This window comes from Poromitra crassiceps (assembly GCF_964638095.1).
Source record: "Poromitra crassiceps genome assembly, chromosome: 2".
In the NCBI taxonomy this organism is placed as follows: Eukaryota; Metazoa; Chordata; class Actinopteri; order Beryciformes; family Melamphaidae; genus Poromitra; species Poromitra crassiceps.
Window position 1 is genome coordinate 103,167,808 of NC_139624.1, and position 16,832 is coordinate 103,184,639.

Here is a 16,832-nt window from a genome sequence, read left to right on the forward strand (position 1 = left end):
TTCAGTTGAGCTGTCCATCCTGATGTCTCCAGCTCTTAAAGGAGAATTTCGGTTTTTTACACCACGGTCCTCATTTCCAGTTTAGAATATGATGTTTTACTCACCGAAATAGTTTCGCGTCATTCGGATGCCCAGGGAAGATTTTGAGCTCCGAGTACACTCTTCAAACAGGCTAGAACCGCTAGAACGGGAGCCCACGGGGCATTCTGCACGGCAGTGCACGCGCTCTCTAAATGACACTTTTTCTGTCAGATCACGGTTCATTATGGTTGTAAATATAATTATTTAGCTAACAGCTAGAAGCTAGGCTAACAACAACACCGGAGTCAGCGTTGATCTGACCCGGATGGGGTTACAGTGCCCATCTCCCCCCTCTGTGAAACCACTTCTTCAGAGAAACCACAGAAGGGGGACGATACGCACTGTAACCCCATCCGGGTCAGATCAACGCTGACTCCGGTGTTGTTGTTAGCCTAGCTTCTAGCTGTTACCTAAATAATTATATTTACAACCATAATGAACCGTGATCTGACAGAAAAAGTGTCATTTAGAGAGCGCGTGCACTGCCGTGCAGAATGCCCCGTGGGCTCCCGTTCTAGCGGTTCTAGCCTGTTTGAAGAGTGTACTCGGAGCTCAAAATCTTCCCTGGGCATCTGAATGACGCGAAACTATTTTGGTGAGTAAAACATCATATTCTAAACTGGAAATGAGGACCGTGGTGTAAAAAACCGAAATTCTCCTTTAATCGGTGATATGAACCCATTCTCCTTCTCCCCCACAGCAGCGCTGTGCTCCACCCTGACCGTGCAATCACATAACTACAAAAGCAGGGAGGAAACGGGGCTATGAGGAGTAAACACCCACACGCGCTCCAGGAGACTGACTGACCTCTGTCTGGCATAAACCAGATGCTGTACTTCCAGGGTCTGTGAAGAGGGGACATAGGGGAGGTTAGGGATGAATGAGGTTTAGATAGAGTGAGCTGCCTTTACTATACGCCTTCCGCCTTCTATTCACCTTATGCAGAAGAGACCATCTGGCTTGAGAGACTAACAGGAAGTGTAAATACAATCGGAACTTCTGCTTGTATTTACACTTCCTGTGACTCATAAACCTAGTCTGACTCATAATGTGAGTCAAACTAGGTTTGACCAGGTGAGTCAGACTAGTTTGAGCAGGTAAAACAGTTGAACAGGAAGTCGTGATACAATGGGTCAAGTGGGCGGGGCTGCATAAGGTGAATAGCCCGTCTCCAAGGTGGCCAGTTATTACTGAACCTTCTATAGCCCGTCCCCAAGGTGTAGGGCCAGTTATTACTGAACTGACAAGGTGTAGGGCCAGTTATTACTGAACTGACAAGGTGTAGGGCCAGTTATTACTGAACTGACAAGGTGTAGGGCTAGTTATTACTGAACTGACAAGGTGTAGGGCCAGTTATTACTGAACTGACAAGGTGTAGGGCCAGTTATTACTGAACTGACAAGGTGTAGGGTCAGTTATTACTGAACTGACAAGGTGTAGGGCCAGTTATTACTGAACTGACAAGGTGTAGGGCCAGTTATTACTGAACTGACAAGGTGTAGGGCCAGTTATTACTGAACTGACAAGGTGTAGGGCCAGTTATTACTGAACTGACAAGGTGTAGGGCCAGTTATTACTGAACTGACAAGGTGTAGGGTCAGTTATTACTGAACTGACAAGGTGTAGGGCCAGTTATTACTGAACTGACAAGGTGTAGGGCCAGTTATTACTGAACTGACAAGGTGTAGGGCCAGTTATTACTGAACTGACAAGGTGTAGGGCCAGTTATTACTGAACTGACAAGGTGTAGGGTCAGTTATTACTGAACTGACAAGGTGTAGGGCCAGTTATTACTGAACTGACAAGGTGTAGGGCCAGTTATTACTGAACTGACAAGGTGTAGGGCCAGTTATTACTGAACTGACAAGGTGTAGAGCCAGTTATTACTGAACTGACAAGGTGTAGAGCCAGTTATTACTGAACTGACAAGGTGTAGAGCCAGTTATTACTGAACTGACAAGGTGTAGAGCCAGTTATTACTGAACTGACAAGGTGTAGGGCCAGTTATTACTGAACTGACAAGGTGTAGAGCCAGTTATTACTGAACTGACAAGGTGTAGAGCCAGTTATTACTGAACTGACAAGGTGTAGAGCCAGTTATTACTGAACTGACAAGGTGTAGGGCCAGTTATTACTGAACTGACAAGGTGTAGGGCCAGTTATTACTGAACTGACAAGGTGTAGAGCCAGTTATTACTGAACTGACAAGGTGTAGGGCCAGTTATTACTGAACTGACAAGGTGTAGAGCCAGTTATTACTGAACTGACAAGGCGATAAATATATATATCATATAGATAGGCTATATATTGGCAATATATAGCCTAATATAAATTGATATATATTGCGTTGGCAATATAGTATTGCCAGCGCTGGCAGAAAATGCTGCCTGCTGCACCTGCAGTCAGAACTTGCCAACAGCTTTTCCCAACATTTGCCTTTTCTGATGGCAGTGAAGACATTTAGTGGATAAACAAGACCTTTCCTCTACTGACTTGACTATTTTACTTTCCTGATAGGCTTCCTATTAATTTACATTGGGAATTATACATCTTTTAAAAATATACCCCATTAGGCATTTCTAAATCAAATTATATTGACATTTCCAAGCAATATAGGGAAGATCAGTTTGTATTGTGTCAGCGTACATGTTTATGAATATACACGGCCCATTGAGACCAAAATCTCATTTTCAAGCGAGACCTGTGTACACAACAAGAACACAAATCAAAACAAAATTCACAACGTTATTTCCAGACAATCCATATGCAGACAATAAGAAGCAAACTAATAGAAAGCAGAGCAATCCCTATATAATGCGTCATCAAGTAGCATCCAGGTTGATTGATATCCTGAGCTACTGTAGGGACCAGTAGAGACTTTTCTTCGGCCACAATATAAATGCAGCAACAAACCCACACACAATGTGTAAACAGACTCCTCTCAATGAATCTTCATCTGGCAGCCTATGGAGTTCGGTGGGGGAGATGAACGGCGTGCATACAGCAGACAGAGTGGTGGGCTTGGTTTGACTGTCTGAGCATCCCTGAGTGGGACGGAGCTGTGATGAGCTGAGCTCAACTGAGCGGAGGCGTAACAGTTATCTGTCCCTGAGCTGGGCTCGCAATAAAACTCCATCACGCTGAAGAAGAAATGACTAGACAGCAGCTGTCTGGAGGGGAGGCAAGACGTGGAGAGCAGCTGCATAGCTTTGTTAGTGGGGGGGAGTTGCAGTGTGTTCAAGTCAACCTGAGCGGAGATTTAACATATCGCCTGGACGTCCCTGATCAGCCTCGCAAAGTGTTTGCACAATTAAAAACAAATTTCCTGTCGCGTCGTGGCTGACTTGTTAGAATGTAAATTAATGTGCGTTTGTGTATGAGATCGCAAGAGCGGCGGCCAACGAAATGTCAGAAAGCAGCGATGCAATTCCATCGGAGGGAAGGAGCGGGGATCTGTGGATGTCGGGGGATGGGGAGTGGGGGCTGATTGAATACCGTTAGACAAAATGTGTTGAACACCGAGCACGGGGCCAGCATCATCAGCTAACCTCCTGCCATCAATCTGCTTCCAAAGCATTTATGAAAAACGCCGAAAGTCACACGCTGCAAAGAGCCTGCCGTAACCCAATCACAGGGACGGCGTATCCAGCGCTCCCAGCGGTAACATTTGATTTACAGGCCAGTTTTCCAACATTTTATTGTTTTTCAGGTTTATTTTTTCACTATTTGGTTTCATTTATTAGAGCTTAATTCACGGAGAGGCCCGTTCGTTGTTTATTTGGGCCTGAGTCTGAGCGAGAGAAGGAGAGAAGGAAAGAGAGAGAGAGACGGTGTGATCTTACACCGCGCACTACGTGCCCTCCATTTGTCTGCCCATGTATTTACTCTCCAAACACTCCGATAATGAGCATTTTAATAAGATCCACACACACACACACTCCGACACAAATACTGATGATAAAGTGCTGTGCTCAGGCTTTTAATATAATGGGGAAAATATTATTATTAATATATCTATTCTGTAGTAGCAGTTATCCTATTTCATCACCAGATTTGGGCAGGAGAATGTGTGTGTGAGTGTATATATGGTGTTTCTGAGCAAGTGCAGGAGAGAAGGCCCCTGCTGGCGGGCAACCATGTTTTCTGATGGGGTGAATAAATGTGTCAGTCACCTGCTGCTCACCTCCTGCAGCCAACACAGCTCACCGTGCGGCATGGGGCAGCAGGGATACAAATGACTAGGCATTGCTACAGTGTGTACATTTCAATAACACACACACACACATATATATACGGTATATATAACCATGTTGGAAATAAATTGCTACCAGATGTTCATTGTTTGAGCCATGTATAATGTGTATTTTAAATTTTTCTGTCTATGTTTCTGTTTATTTACATTGTCGGCTTATGTTGCCATGATGCAATTATGATGATTGATTCAATGAGTGATGTCAAGCTGTAGTGTGACCTGATTTAAGATGGTCTCTCTCCTCTTGTCCTGGAAAAATAATCTGATGAAGGGCTCCACAACGAAATGTTATTCCCTTGTTATTCCCTTAATGATAAATAAATAAATAAATAAATAAATAAATAAATAAATAAATAAACAAATAAATAAATAAATAAATAAATAAATAAATAAATACACAAACAAACAAACAAACAAACAAACAAACAAACAAATAAATAAATAAAACTAAAACTAAGTGAAGTAGAGAGTGTGCGTGCGGGAGTTCTTTGTTTTACTATTGTTTGAGATTAAGTCCAGTTCCTTGTTTGTTTGTTTGTTTGTTTTTCCCCTTTCTGCTCTATTTATTCTAAACAAACTGCATCACTTCTTGTGTGGAAAAGGACAGTGGGACTTCTATTCATATGAACATGTTGGAGATTATTTTACTTTAAGCTAACACAGATGATTACATTTCTTCTAAGGTGTGACCGTTTTGTAAGTGAAAACATTTTCAACATAGCTAAACAATCAGGGCTCCTTGACATTGGATTGACCTGCCTGAGGACATTAGTATAGCTAAATCTGTATCATCTTCTACAAAATTCAGTTTAATAGATTTCCTGTAATGTATGATATGTTATTAATTCCTGTCCTTGACCTCCTTTTTTATGTTTAACTTTTTTTATGTTTAACTTTTTTTTGCTTTGCCTAATTTTACAATTACTGTTGATATTATAATCTTAAAGTTATACTAAATATTGTACAATAGTACTAAATAGCAGTATTTGTATTGTTAATATCATATTAACAAATATTAGTAAACAGTAGCAGTAGAAATAGTAGTGGTGATTCAAAAGTGAATATTACTTTCATGTTATCATTTTGTCACATTCATACTTTTGTCACATTTTTTAAATGGTGGACGTCTGGTTGGGAATAACAGTTAGATTATTATACTGGTTTAACCAAATACTGATGGTATTCTCTACTCTTTGGCATGAGTCAGTCACAACCATTTCTAACCGACTTCACCAGGCCTGAAGATCAGTGACCTCCGGTTCATCCATAATGTTCATAATGTTTCACCTGCACACACAACTGCACAGGACCATCACGAGGGAAGCACAGGAGATGGGCCGGACGAGTCTTTACGTGTTTTATTTGGAAACCCGAGCTCCGCCGGTAATTGCCCAAAATGACTCTAATCGTAATTGATGGTCTGGCTTTCTACTTTGTCTGTTAGGAATTTCCAGGACAACGGAGCTACGTTAACTGTGTTAAAAGTCTGGACACAGAGACACAGGCACACACTCTTTATCCATCAGAGCAGGACTTTATGTCTGTCCTCCCTTTTGTCCTTTTGCTACCCTCTGCTTGTTGGGTTGGGAAGAGTGTGTGTGCGCGTACCTGTGTGTGTGTGTGTGTGTGTACCTGTGTGTGTGTGTGTGTGTGTGCGTGCGTGCGTTTGTGTGATGACGTAGCTGCCCATTAAGCCAGGAGGACAGTGTTCCTGATGGGAGAGGTGGTGATCTCTGGCAGATGTCTGGGTGTTGACAGGCCTGACATGTTCCTCACTCTGACATCACACACTTATCCACCTCGTAACGAGGGGAGAGAGAGGGAGTGCAGGGCACATCTGTGTGTGCTACACGCATAAATCTTAACACTACATTGTGCTCGCTTTTGTTCAATTGTAAATTTGCAAAGGCAGGAGTGTATTGCAAGTGCTGACCGGGCCCAGTATAGACAGTTGTAGTCAGTAGGAGACTGAAAAAGGGCACTGAGGGGTGTGTGTGTGTGTGTGTGTGTGTGTGTGTGTGTGTGTGTGCGCACAAGCATGCGTGCGTGCGTGCGTGCGTGTTCACTGTGAGAATGGGGCAAGACATATGCATATCATTGGAAAACGTTCCATTGCCAGGGGATGGGGTTTGCTTTCTCCTGCCTGCAGTCAAAATATACTTTCTTTTAAACCACAATTCCAGTAGTTCCACTCAACCAGATCAATCAAATTTAGAACATTTAATAGTACATCAATTTCCAATCATAATTCAACTCAGGTGTGCAGAACTCAGGCTGCTGGGGACAGATGTTATACTGACATTGACGGAGAGAGTGGTTAACGCTAAGGCCAGGGATAGCTCTTTGAATGCAGTACTCTCGAATGGACGCTTATTTCAAATGAGAGTAAGTCACTGCTGCATCACTGCATTGCGATAAAGGTGCTGCATGATTATTTGGATAGTCCAATGTTGATATTCAACTTTCTATTAAGTGACTATCATGTGTGACAATAGTCTACAAAGTGTCATAATTCTGTGAAAAATAGTCATATTCAATGTCAGGGTTGAAATTCATTTTAGAAATTGGGTCAGGTTAGGGTTGATTTAAGTTGAAACGTTTGTTTTTTGTTTTTGTTTTTTTATGCTACAATCGATAAGCACATTTCCATGGTTTGATGACATTGATTAAGGGTCCGTACCTGGCTCGTGGCCAGCTCCGGTGGCCAGGGCAGGCATGGCTCCTGCCGTGCTGCTTCCTGCTTCCTGTCAGGTTGTGGAAAATGGCGACGGGGCGTCAGAGTAGCGAGCTCCTCGGCACCTCTCCCCGGGGACACGCTGAGTCTGAGGACAGCCTTTATGCCATGGAGCCCTGCAAGAGAACAAGAATGTAGGCCCTACTTGTCAAGCGGTAGAATGGCCACATGCAAACGTGCATCGCTCTGTGTCTGTGTTATGGGATCTCTCGCTATACCCGTAGCCATGGATATGAAAATGTACCATACTAACAAATATATATGCGTGTGTAGGTGAGCCAGCCATTCAGGGTGTGTGTTCTGTGTGTACGTCTGCATACAGTGTTGACAGTTGGTTCACAGGTGTTTACGACCAAACTGATTTTTTTCCTATGCTGTTGAACATCCTCCTTTCTACCTGATCCAACATCACCTCGCCCAGCGCAGGCACAGGCACAGGCACACACACACACACACACACACACACACACACACACACAGACACACGCGCACACCGCTTATTCCATGCTTTAGTCAGCCTCCAGCGGAAACAAGGGAAACCTTATCCGCTGAGGAGAGAGGAGGCCGAAGCGAGCGAACGCAGCAGACCTGTGAAAAATCAACCCGGCGTGGAAAAGCATCGCTTCGTAGACACCGCCAGTCAACTGGAAAGCCAGATAGAGCAGGAGCAGAGAGGACTAGAGGGGAAGTCAAACAGATAGAGCAGGAGCAGAGAGGACTAGAGGGGAAGTCAAATGCAAAGCCAGATAGAGCAGGAGCAGAGAGGACTAGAGGGGAAGTCAAATGCAAAGCCAGATAGAGCAGGAGCAGAGAGGACTAGAGGGGAAGTCAAATGCAAAGCCAGATAGAGCAGGAGCAGAGAGGACTAGAGGGGAAGTCAAATGCAAATAAAAAGCCCCCTCACATTCATATTCCCCCACAGCGGATGCATGTGTCACTGTGCACACGCAGTAACACACACTGACCACAGCGGATGCATGTGTCACTGTGCACACGCAGTAACACACACTGACCACAGCGGATGCATGTGTCACTGTGCACACGCAGTAACACACACTGACCACAGCGGATGCATGTGTCACTGTGCACACGCAGTAACACACACTGACCACAGCGGATGCATGTGTCACTGTGCACACGCAGTAACACACACTGACCACTGCGGATGCATGTGTCACTGTGCACACGCAGTAACACACACTGACCACAGCGGATGCATGTGTCACTGTGCACACGCAGTAACACACACTGACCACAGCGGATGCATGTGTCACTGTGCACACGCAGTAACACACACTGACCACAGCGGATGCATGTGTCACTGTGCACACGCAGTAACACACACTGACCACAGCGGATGCATGTGTCACTGTGCACACGCAGTAACACACACTGACCACTGCGGATGCATGTGTCACTGTGCACACGCAATAACACACACTGACCACAGCGGATGCATGTGTCACTGTGCACACGCAGTAACACACACTGACCACAGCGGATGCATGTGTCACTGTGCACACGCAGTAACACACACTGACCACTGCGGATGCATGTGTCACTGTGCACACGCAGTAACACACACTGACCACTGCGGATGCATGTGTCACTGTGCACACGCAGTAACACACACTGACCACAGCGGATGCATGTGTCACTGTGCACACGCAGTAACACACACTGACCACAGCGAATGCATGTGTCACTGTGCACACGCAGTAACACACACTGACCACAGCGGATGCATGTGTCACTGTGCACACGCAGTAACACACACTGACCACAGCGGATGCATGTGTCACTGTGCACACGCAGTAACACACACTGACCACAGCGGATGCATGTGTCACTGTGCACACGCAGTAACACACACTGACCACAGCGGATGCATGTGTCACTGTGCACACGCAGTAACACACACTGACCACAGCGGATGCATGTGTCACTGTGCACACGCAGTAACACACACTGACCACAGCGGATGCATGTGTCACTGTGCACACGCAGTAACACACACTGACCACTGCGGATGCATGTGTCACTGTGCACACGCAGTAACACACACTGACCACTGCGGATGCATGTGTCACTGTGCACACGCAGTAACACACACTGACCACAGCGGATGCATGTGTCACTGTGCACACGCAGTAACACACACTGACCACAGCGAATGCATGTGTCACTGTGCACACGCAGTAACACACACTGACCACAGCGGATGCATGTGTCACTGTGCACACGCAGTAACACACACTGACCACAGCGGATGCATGTGTCACTGTGCACACGCAGTAACACACACTGACCACAGCGGATGCATGTGTCACTGTGCACATGCAGTAACACACACTGACCACAGCGGATGCATGTGTCACTGTGCACACGCAGTAACACACACTGACCACAGCGGATGCATGTGTCACTGTGCACACGCAGTAACACACACTGACCACAGCGGATGCATGTGTCACTGTGCACACGCAGTAACACAGTCCCCCTATCTCTAAAATGTGATGGGGGAAAAACAGCTAATCTGTGCTAATTGGGAGGAGATTGCCTGATAGATACGGGGCGGGGGTGCATTATGTTTTGGGTCGACACACACACAGACCACACAGCAGCTCACGTAATGAGGCCTTGTGCTGCAGATGAGGATATGTCCGAGCCTCAGCCATGACTCTGTGTGTGTGTGTGCGTGTGTGTGTGTGAGAGAGAGAGTGTGCGTGCGTGCGCGCGCGCGCGTGTGTGTGTGTGTGTCATCCTCCACGGGGACCACCGCCGGCCTTGTGTACACCAGCCAACCCCTAACTGGTGCTGCTACTGTAGCACAGCAGGCACGCTAGGAGTCCGTATGTAAAAGTGGTTGAAGGGGCCTCGGGGGACACTCCCAGCACCAGGTCCCCCACTCTTCCCTGGCCTTGACTCTTATTAAACCTTTAACTGCCCCGCCCCCTCCCACCTCTTCCCCCCTCTATGCTCCATTTATATCTGGCCCCGTTTCAAAAGCCCCCCAGGACATCTCACCGTGTCCCTGAGTCCTGCTATGCCCTGCCTGCCACCAGCATGAAAGCCTTACTGTAAATACGGAGAGTGGAGGGCAATGAGCTTTTAGCCTTAGGTCCTTAGGTTCTTTACAACGCACAGCTCAGTGACCCGTTGTATGCCGGGCTCCCATGTGCCATGGGCCAATCAAAGCCAGTTACCTATACTGTGGGCCCGGGGCTGCTGTTAGCTATGTTCACTCCGTTCAGCAAAGTAGCCAGAGGTGAGCTGTGTCTCCTATGGCAATGGTTGAGACAGAGTGTTGTCAAGAATTGGCTCTGGATGGTAACACTGACTCAACTTGGCCAGAGATGGGGACAGCCATGTGGTGAGGTGATGAAGACCACACACAGGGGAGGTGATGAAGACCACACACAGGGGAGGTCATACATTTTAGATCGAGCTAAACTTCTAGCAGCCAGTGAAATAGTGTGACTTCACGTCCATCTCGGGGGATTGAACAGTGGACCGGAAACACATCACAAATGTGTTTCGCAGTGAATAATCTGCACTCGGCCCCCGCAGCAGCAGCTGCACAGGAGCGATTCTTTCCTGGCGATTTGCCCTGCATGCGTGTACAAACACACAGAGGTTGAGCCCTGCATGCGTGTACAAACACACAGAGGTTGAGCCCTGCACGCGTGTACAAACACACAGAGGTCGAGGCGTAGATCGGCCAAGACGGCGGCCCACGTAGCAAAGTGCTACCACGCCTGTCTGACACACTGTGTTGTGAACGCACCTCGGGGGCCAAGCAGACCCCAGGTGGAGGCTTGTGGAAAACACATCTAGACAACACAGTCTAGAAGCAGCCTGAGTGATCAGGTACTGTAAGAAAGCTATCAGAAAAATAATACTTTTTTCCTGGATGAAGATGCAAAAAGAAATGGTGAATTCACAAAACAGCACTAGAAAGTATCAATTTTCCTATCGGAAGAGTTACGGGGGACGAATTCAAAACCGCACTCCTGTGTCACGCCAGCACCAATTTGTAGGCCAGATTTGTCGGTCGTTTGAGTGTAGCTGTGCATGAGCGTAAAATGCACAGACCAAAAAACCTGGACCTGGTGAAATCCAAGTTGAGTGGTGTTCCACCCGTGTACATCCATAAAACGGGTTAAAGAGGCCAGCAGAGAGGGGCACAGGCGCCTTGAACCTCAACCGCAAACTCTCTCCAGCAGGCCCCGTTTGAACAGGGGACAGAACCCGGCGACCACTGAGCTCACGTCTAAAGAATTGACCCATGCTAAATCAGTTCAGTGTTTCAGCGAGAGCCGAGGGCTACGGCACGGTTTTGTCATAAGACTTTGTGATTGGAATGACAGACTCAAGGAAGGACAAGGGGAGAAGGGATGGGGAAAGGGGGGGGGGGGGGGTTATGGGGACAGGATAACTTGGATGGCTTGCGGTGCTGTAATGTCGGTCGTTTGGCCTTTCGTTGCATCCGAGGGGGAATGACCAAATCTTTCCCAATCGAAGGAAGGATCCATCTTTCCATTCGGGGAGCTTTCCGAGGGCCAGGAAGCACGCCGCGACTCCGAGAACACCTGAGACTTTTTACAGAGCCCAAAAGGATCGTAATGAAAAGACTTAAAGAAACATCCCCCGCTGTCAGACTGCAGCTCTAGCCGTGTCGCTTCAGATCACACAGTATCACAGTATCAGATGGTCACGTGGGAGTTGGGGACAGTCTGCCATGTGGACAAGAGATGGGATAGGCTTGAATGCAATGAGAGGTATGTCCTTTCCTCTGCTCATGTGTAGTTCATCTTCAAATGGTGCTGGCGCCATCTAGTGGGAACTTTCACCACCGCCGTGCAACTTCACACCACAAAGCCTGCTGTGAGACCAACTGTAGCACCTCTCCTAACCATGACCTGTATGTCAGAAGAGCCCGTCTGTGTCTGTTTAGTCTTGTTCCGTGTGCGAAACCCAAAGTCAAATCAGTATTTGAAGAGAAAATAGCTCGGGGTCGGGGCAGTCACTGATGGACGGATGGAGGGATTCAAATAGGGAGGTGTAGAGGATTGTTATTCTTCCTTTCTTTTCAAAAACAGGCCCATCGGTCGGGCCGGGGGGAGCGTGGGTGGAGCCGTTAAGACTCCCAGCTGGATATTGATGAAGGTGCACGGAGGAATAACAGAGTCAGGAACTGAATGACTGGCAGTGAAAACACTGGAAGACCTTCTGCACCTCGACACAGCGAGCGCATCAATGATTAGAGAGTCTGCTCTGAGTTTAAACCATTTGATCAGTTTTAGTCTTCAACCTTTTGCTTTTTCCTTCCCTCATCCAAAAACAAGAGTCAGAGGCCTGTGGAAAGATCACTGTCCTGAGGAACCAGCCCAGAGGCACCAAGGAGCCCATCGGCAGGAAGAAAAACATGCTACGCTCCCAAGTGTGATATAAGAAACGGACACGGTGTTCCTCGCTGGCTTTGAATGGTTCTGCATTCATCTGGACCTGGACAGCAAGTGCTACAACAGGCTACTGCAGAGGTCAGCCTCGCCACCCGGGACCAGTGGTGAGACCTCCCCAGGGTGCTGTTTGGGGGCTGGGGTTTCGTCCCAAATCGTGTGACAGGAAGGCTAAGCACTGGCCGGGGATTTTATTGGGCCACCACGAATGACACTGGTCCTGTCCCTCGCATTACAGACGCACATCCAGAGCCACCTCTGTGTCACCTACTCTGGTTACTCTGGCTCAGAGGACTTGTCTGCTCCCAAGCTATCGGCCAGCTTCATCGTCATCAGATCCGCTCTGCTCTGTTGATCTGATTTGATCTATTTGACAGCCCAATGTGACACCTGTTCTTATTACTAATCCTGTCCCCTCTGTCGCAACACTGAGCGTGTGCAGCTTTGTTACCGCACTTTTCTCTACCTTCTGTAAACTGATGCAGATCTGCTCAGGTCATCTGCTGCTGCAGAGTCTTCAGGGAGTATTTGAAAGTTGCCCTCTGATCTTGACCCGTTACATGAGGCTACTTCATTGTTTAATCCATCTGTCATAAATCACACTTGGTGTCATATTGAAGTTTACCTCGCCAGAAAACACTTACTGATCCCATTGCACACTGCCAATCAATTAAAGGACCAATAACAGATTGTTAGAAAAGACGTTGACCTAAAAGGTTGTGTGATATGCGAATAGCCAGCAGGAAAAAAACATAATTGTAAAATAAAGATATTTGTATCTCCTGATCCAATGAGAGCAACAAACCATTGCAGCATTGCAGCATTGGGTGAAGGAAGGACTTCAACACATCGGGTGTCATAGTAGCTTATTTGGCTAAGGCGCAAACCGTGTACTGTACCTGTGACAATATCCTGGATTAAAATCCAGTCTCTCTCTCTCCATCTGAGGCCTCTGCCCACCACCTGGTAATCCTGTGTCTCTCTCCATCTGAGCCTTCTGCCCACCACCTGGTAATCCTGTGTCTCTCTCCATCTGAGCCTTCTGCCCACCACCTGGTAATCCTGTGTCTCTCTCCATCTGAGCCTTCTGCCCACCACCTGGTAATGCTTCCCACACACTAGAGGATAAAAGGCCCGATTTAATGCCCGATTCCCCTCGGGGGGGGCGTGGCCCGATTCGAGGCTAGTCTCAACCGATTTTTTGTCGAAATAATTGTCAAGTGTCTGGTGTCAATAAATTATTGATTGAATCGGAGCCTGCCCGATCTCGAATCGGGCATATCAAACATGTTTGATATTTACGATGGCTGTCTCCCGACGGAACCCGCAATAGCCAATGAGAGCGAGCAGACCGGGACGCGTCGACGTGTCATACCCGGATGTTAATGCAGCGCTCACAAACGAGCAACAGCAGAGCCATGTAGCTCCTCTCTCCCCAGCATCCTCACAGCAGCTTAAAACAGGGTGGACAGCGGCGGAGGGCTCTCCAAACATGTGCCGAGCGGAGCGGTTTGTTTGCTTCAAGCGAGCGGATATGCTGTAATATGAGCTCTCAGGACGTTGTTTTAGCTCATTTTGCGAGGGTGTCTGCCTGCTTGAAGTGGACCCGCTGCTCGGTGCATGTTTAGAGAGCTATCTGCTGTTGTCTGTGGGGAGAAATTGTGGTTTTGTGGGATATAAACAGCCTACAGTCTAGTTGCTGGAATCGCTTTGAGTCTGTACTTCAAACGGCTGGTGTGTGGTCTCGCAGTCTGGCCGAATCGTCTAGTGTGTGTGTTCAGGCGATTTTAATGTTAAAATCTGATGAAATTGTCCTTATGTCTGTGGTCTCTCATGTTTTTAAAATCGGTTAAGATTTGAAAATCCTCTAGTGTGTAGGTAGCATAATCCTGTGTCTCTCTCCCTCTGAGCCTTCTGCCCACCACCTGGTAATCCTGTGTCTCTCCATCTGAGCCCTCTGCCCACCGCCTGGTAATCCTGTGTCTCTCTCCCTCTGAGCCCTCTGCCCACCACCTGGTAATCCTGTGTCTCTCTCCCTCTGAGCCCTCTGCCCACCACCTGGTAATCCTGTGTCTCTCCATCTGAGCCTTCTGCCCACCGCCTGGTAATCCTGTGTCTCTCTCCCTCTGAGCCTTCTGCCCACCACCTGGTAATCCTGTGTCTCTCTCCCTCTGAGCCTTCTGCCCACTGCCTGGTAATCCTGTATCTCTCCCTCTGAGCCCTCTGCCCACCACCTGGTAATCCTGTCTCTCTCCCTCTGAGCCCTCTGCCCACCGCCTGGTAATCCTGTCTCTCTCCCTCTGAGCCCTCTGCCCACCACCTGGTAATCCTGTATCTCTCCCTCTGAGCCCTCTGCCCACCACCTGGTAATCCTGTGTCTCTCTCCCTCTGAGCCTTCTGCCCACCACCTGGTAATCCTGTGTCTCTCTCCCTCTGAGCCCTCTGCCCACCACCTGGTAATCCTGTGTCTCTCCATCTGAGCCTTCTGCCCACCACCTGGTAATCCTGTGTCTCTCTCCCTCTGAGCCCTCTGCCCACCACCTGGTAATCCTGTCTCTCTCCCTCTGAGCCCTCTGCCCACCACCTGGTAATCCTGTGTCTCTCCCTCTGAGCCCTCTGCCCAGCGCCTGGTAATCCTGTGCCGCCTGGTAATCCTGTCTCTCTCCCTCTGAGCCCTCTGCCCACCGCCTGGTAATCCTGTGCCGCCTGGTAATCCTGTGCTGCGGCAGCATCCAAGGCCTCAGACTGGCCGTGTTATTAAATGCATGGCGTGTCATTAACTGCCGCATGCGGTTTTCAAGAGTACACTATCTTGTTTTCACATGTGCGCGCGTGCTCCCATAAAGCTCGGCAACGGTGACAAAAAGCACACGTCTTCCAGTCCATAAAAGAGACGTCCAAATATTTGTGCTGTGATGTTGTTGGTTAGGAAGGGAGGGAAGAGAGAGGACAAATGTGAGGTAGTTGAAGAGACAGAAGCAGAGAAGGGAGACGTATATAGATTTGAATATTAATGAACAAAGTAATTCCTGTTGAGGAAAACTACAGTATGTTCTTTTACTTCAAGCCCCCATACGTGAGCATCTACTTGGGGATAATGGTACATGGTAGCTGTGAAGACAGATTGGATGTTAAATCAATTTGTATTTCAGCTACTCTACATCATATTGGCTTGTAAGAACCACAAATTGCAAAGTCAGTCAGACAGACGCAGATAGAGTTACAGTTACATGACACAATCATAAGAGCATAATTGCAGCATACCCAAGTGTGGTAAAGGGGAACATTCATTCATTGACACACTTATGCTACGTTTCATTGACACACAGGCACACACTTATGCTACGTTTCCAGGGGGCTGTGTATAATTGCAGTGTATTAAACTGTGGTCGGGGGGGAACGTTCACCCACATGACATTTTGAAATGGAAATACTGTTTGAAGAAAGAAAGAAAAAAACTCAAATCCTCTGGACGCCGTTTGCCTTTCTGTGTGTTTGTGGAAAAACACATAGTTGAATAATGTGTTTCTCCTGCCTCTCCGCGGCGCTGCCAGGACGTCACCATGTCGCTTCTTATTAGGCGTGAGGCGGCGTGAGGCGGCGTGACGGCGGCGGTGTTTTTCGGGGGCGTTTGCCAAACGACTGCTCGTTAATAAGCCTCTAGCTTTACGAGGGATCAGGGCTGCTTCAATTAAGAGCCAGTGGTACCTGGCATGGCTGATGCTCCTGGACTGACTGACAGGGGGAAGAGATGGCGGTTGGCGTTGGGAAAGGGGGAGGGTGAGGGGGGGATGGGAGGAGCAGGAATGAGGAAGAGCAATTGGAGGAGGTATGTGACAAGAATGTGGTGAGGAGCTTGGATACAACTAGAATGGAAACAGATTTGGGGAAAAAATGTGGAATATCCATGAAGAGGCAAGCCCAGGAAGATGGAATACTGCATATCAATAAGAACAGCTCAACACAAAGTGAAAGGTTCATAGAGAAGTGGAAAAAAGGGAGATCTCTATTTTCTTGCTCTCAGGTGGGAAAGATACTTTTTTTTTTTGGTTCAGAATCAGCGCATTGCCACATGTTGCTCATAAGAGCCCGGTCTTTCCACATAAAATGCATCAGCTTGTGCACACGTACATGTGTGTTGTCACCATGCACTCCCACCTAACCCTAACCCTAACCCTAGAGATCTGTGTTGAGGTGGACCTGTCTTGTGCACACGTACATGTGTGTTGTCACCATGCACTCCCACCTAGAGATCTGTGTTGAGGTGAACCTGTCTTGTGCACACGTGCATGTGTGTTGTCAC

General features: G+C 47.7%; 1 protein-coding gene across 2 annotated transcripts in view; it reads right to left on the reverse strand.

Annotated features, from left to right (window-relative positions):
* The window catches only part of mpp7a (MAGUK p55 scaffold protein 7a), a 218,194-nt gene that overhangs the window by 138,400 nt on the left and 62,962 nt on the right, over nucleotides 1–16,832 (reverse strand). For both annotated transcript variants that reach the window (XM_083660406.1, XM_083660407.1), the window contains one exon: nucleotides 7,014–7,183. In XM_083660406.1, the coding sequence (XP_083516532.1) occupies nucleotides 7,014–7,050 (37 nt within the window). In that variant the 5' untranslated portion in view covers nucleotides 7,051–7,183. The remainder of the gene's footprint in view (nucleotides 1–7,013; nucleotides 7,184–16,832) is intronic.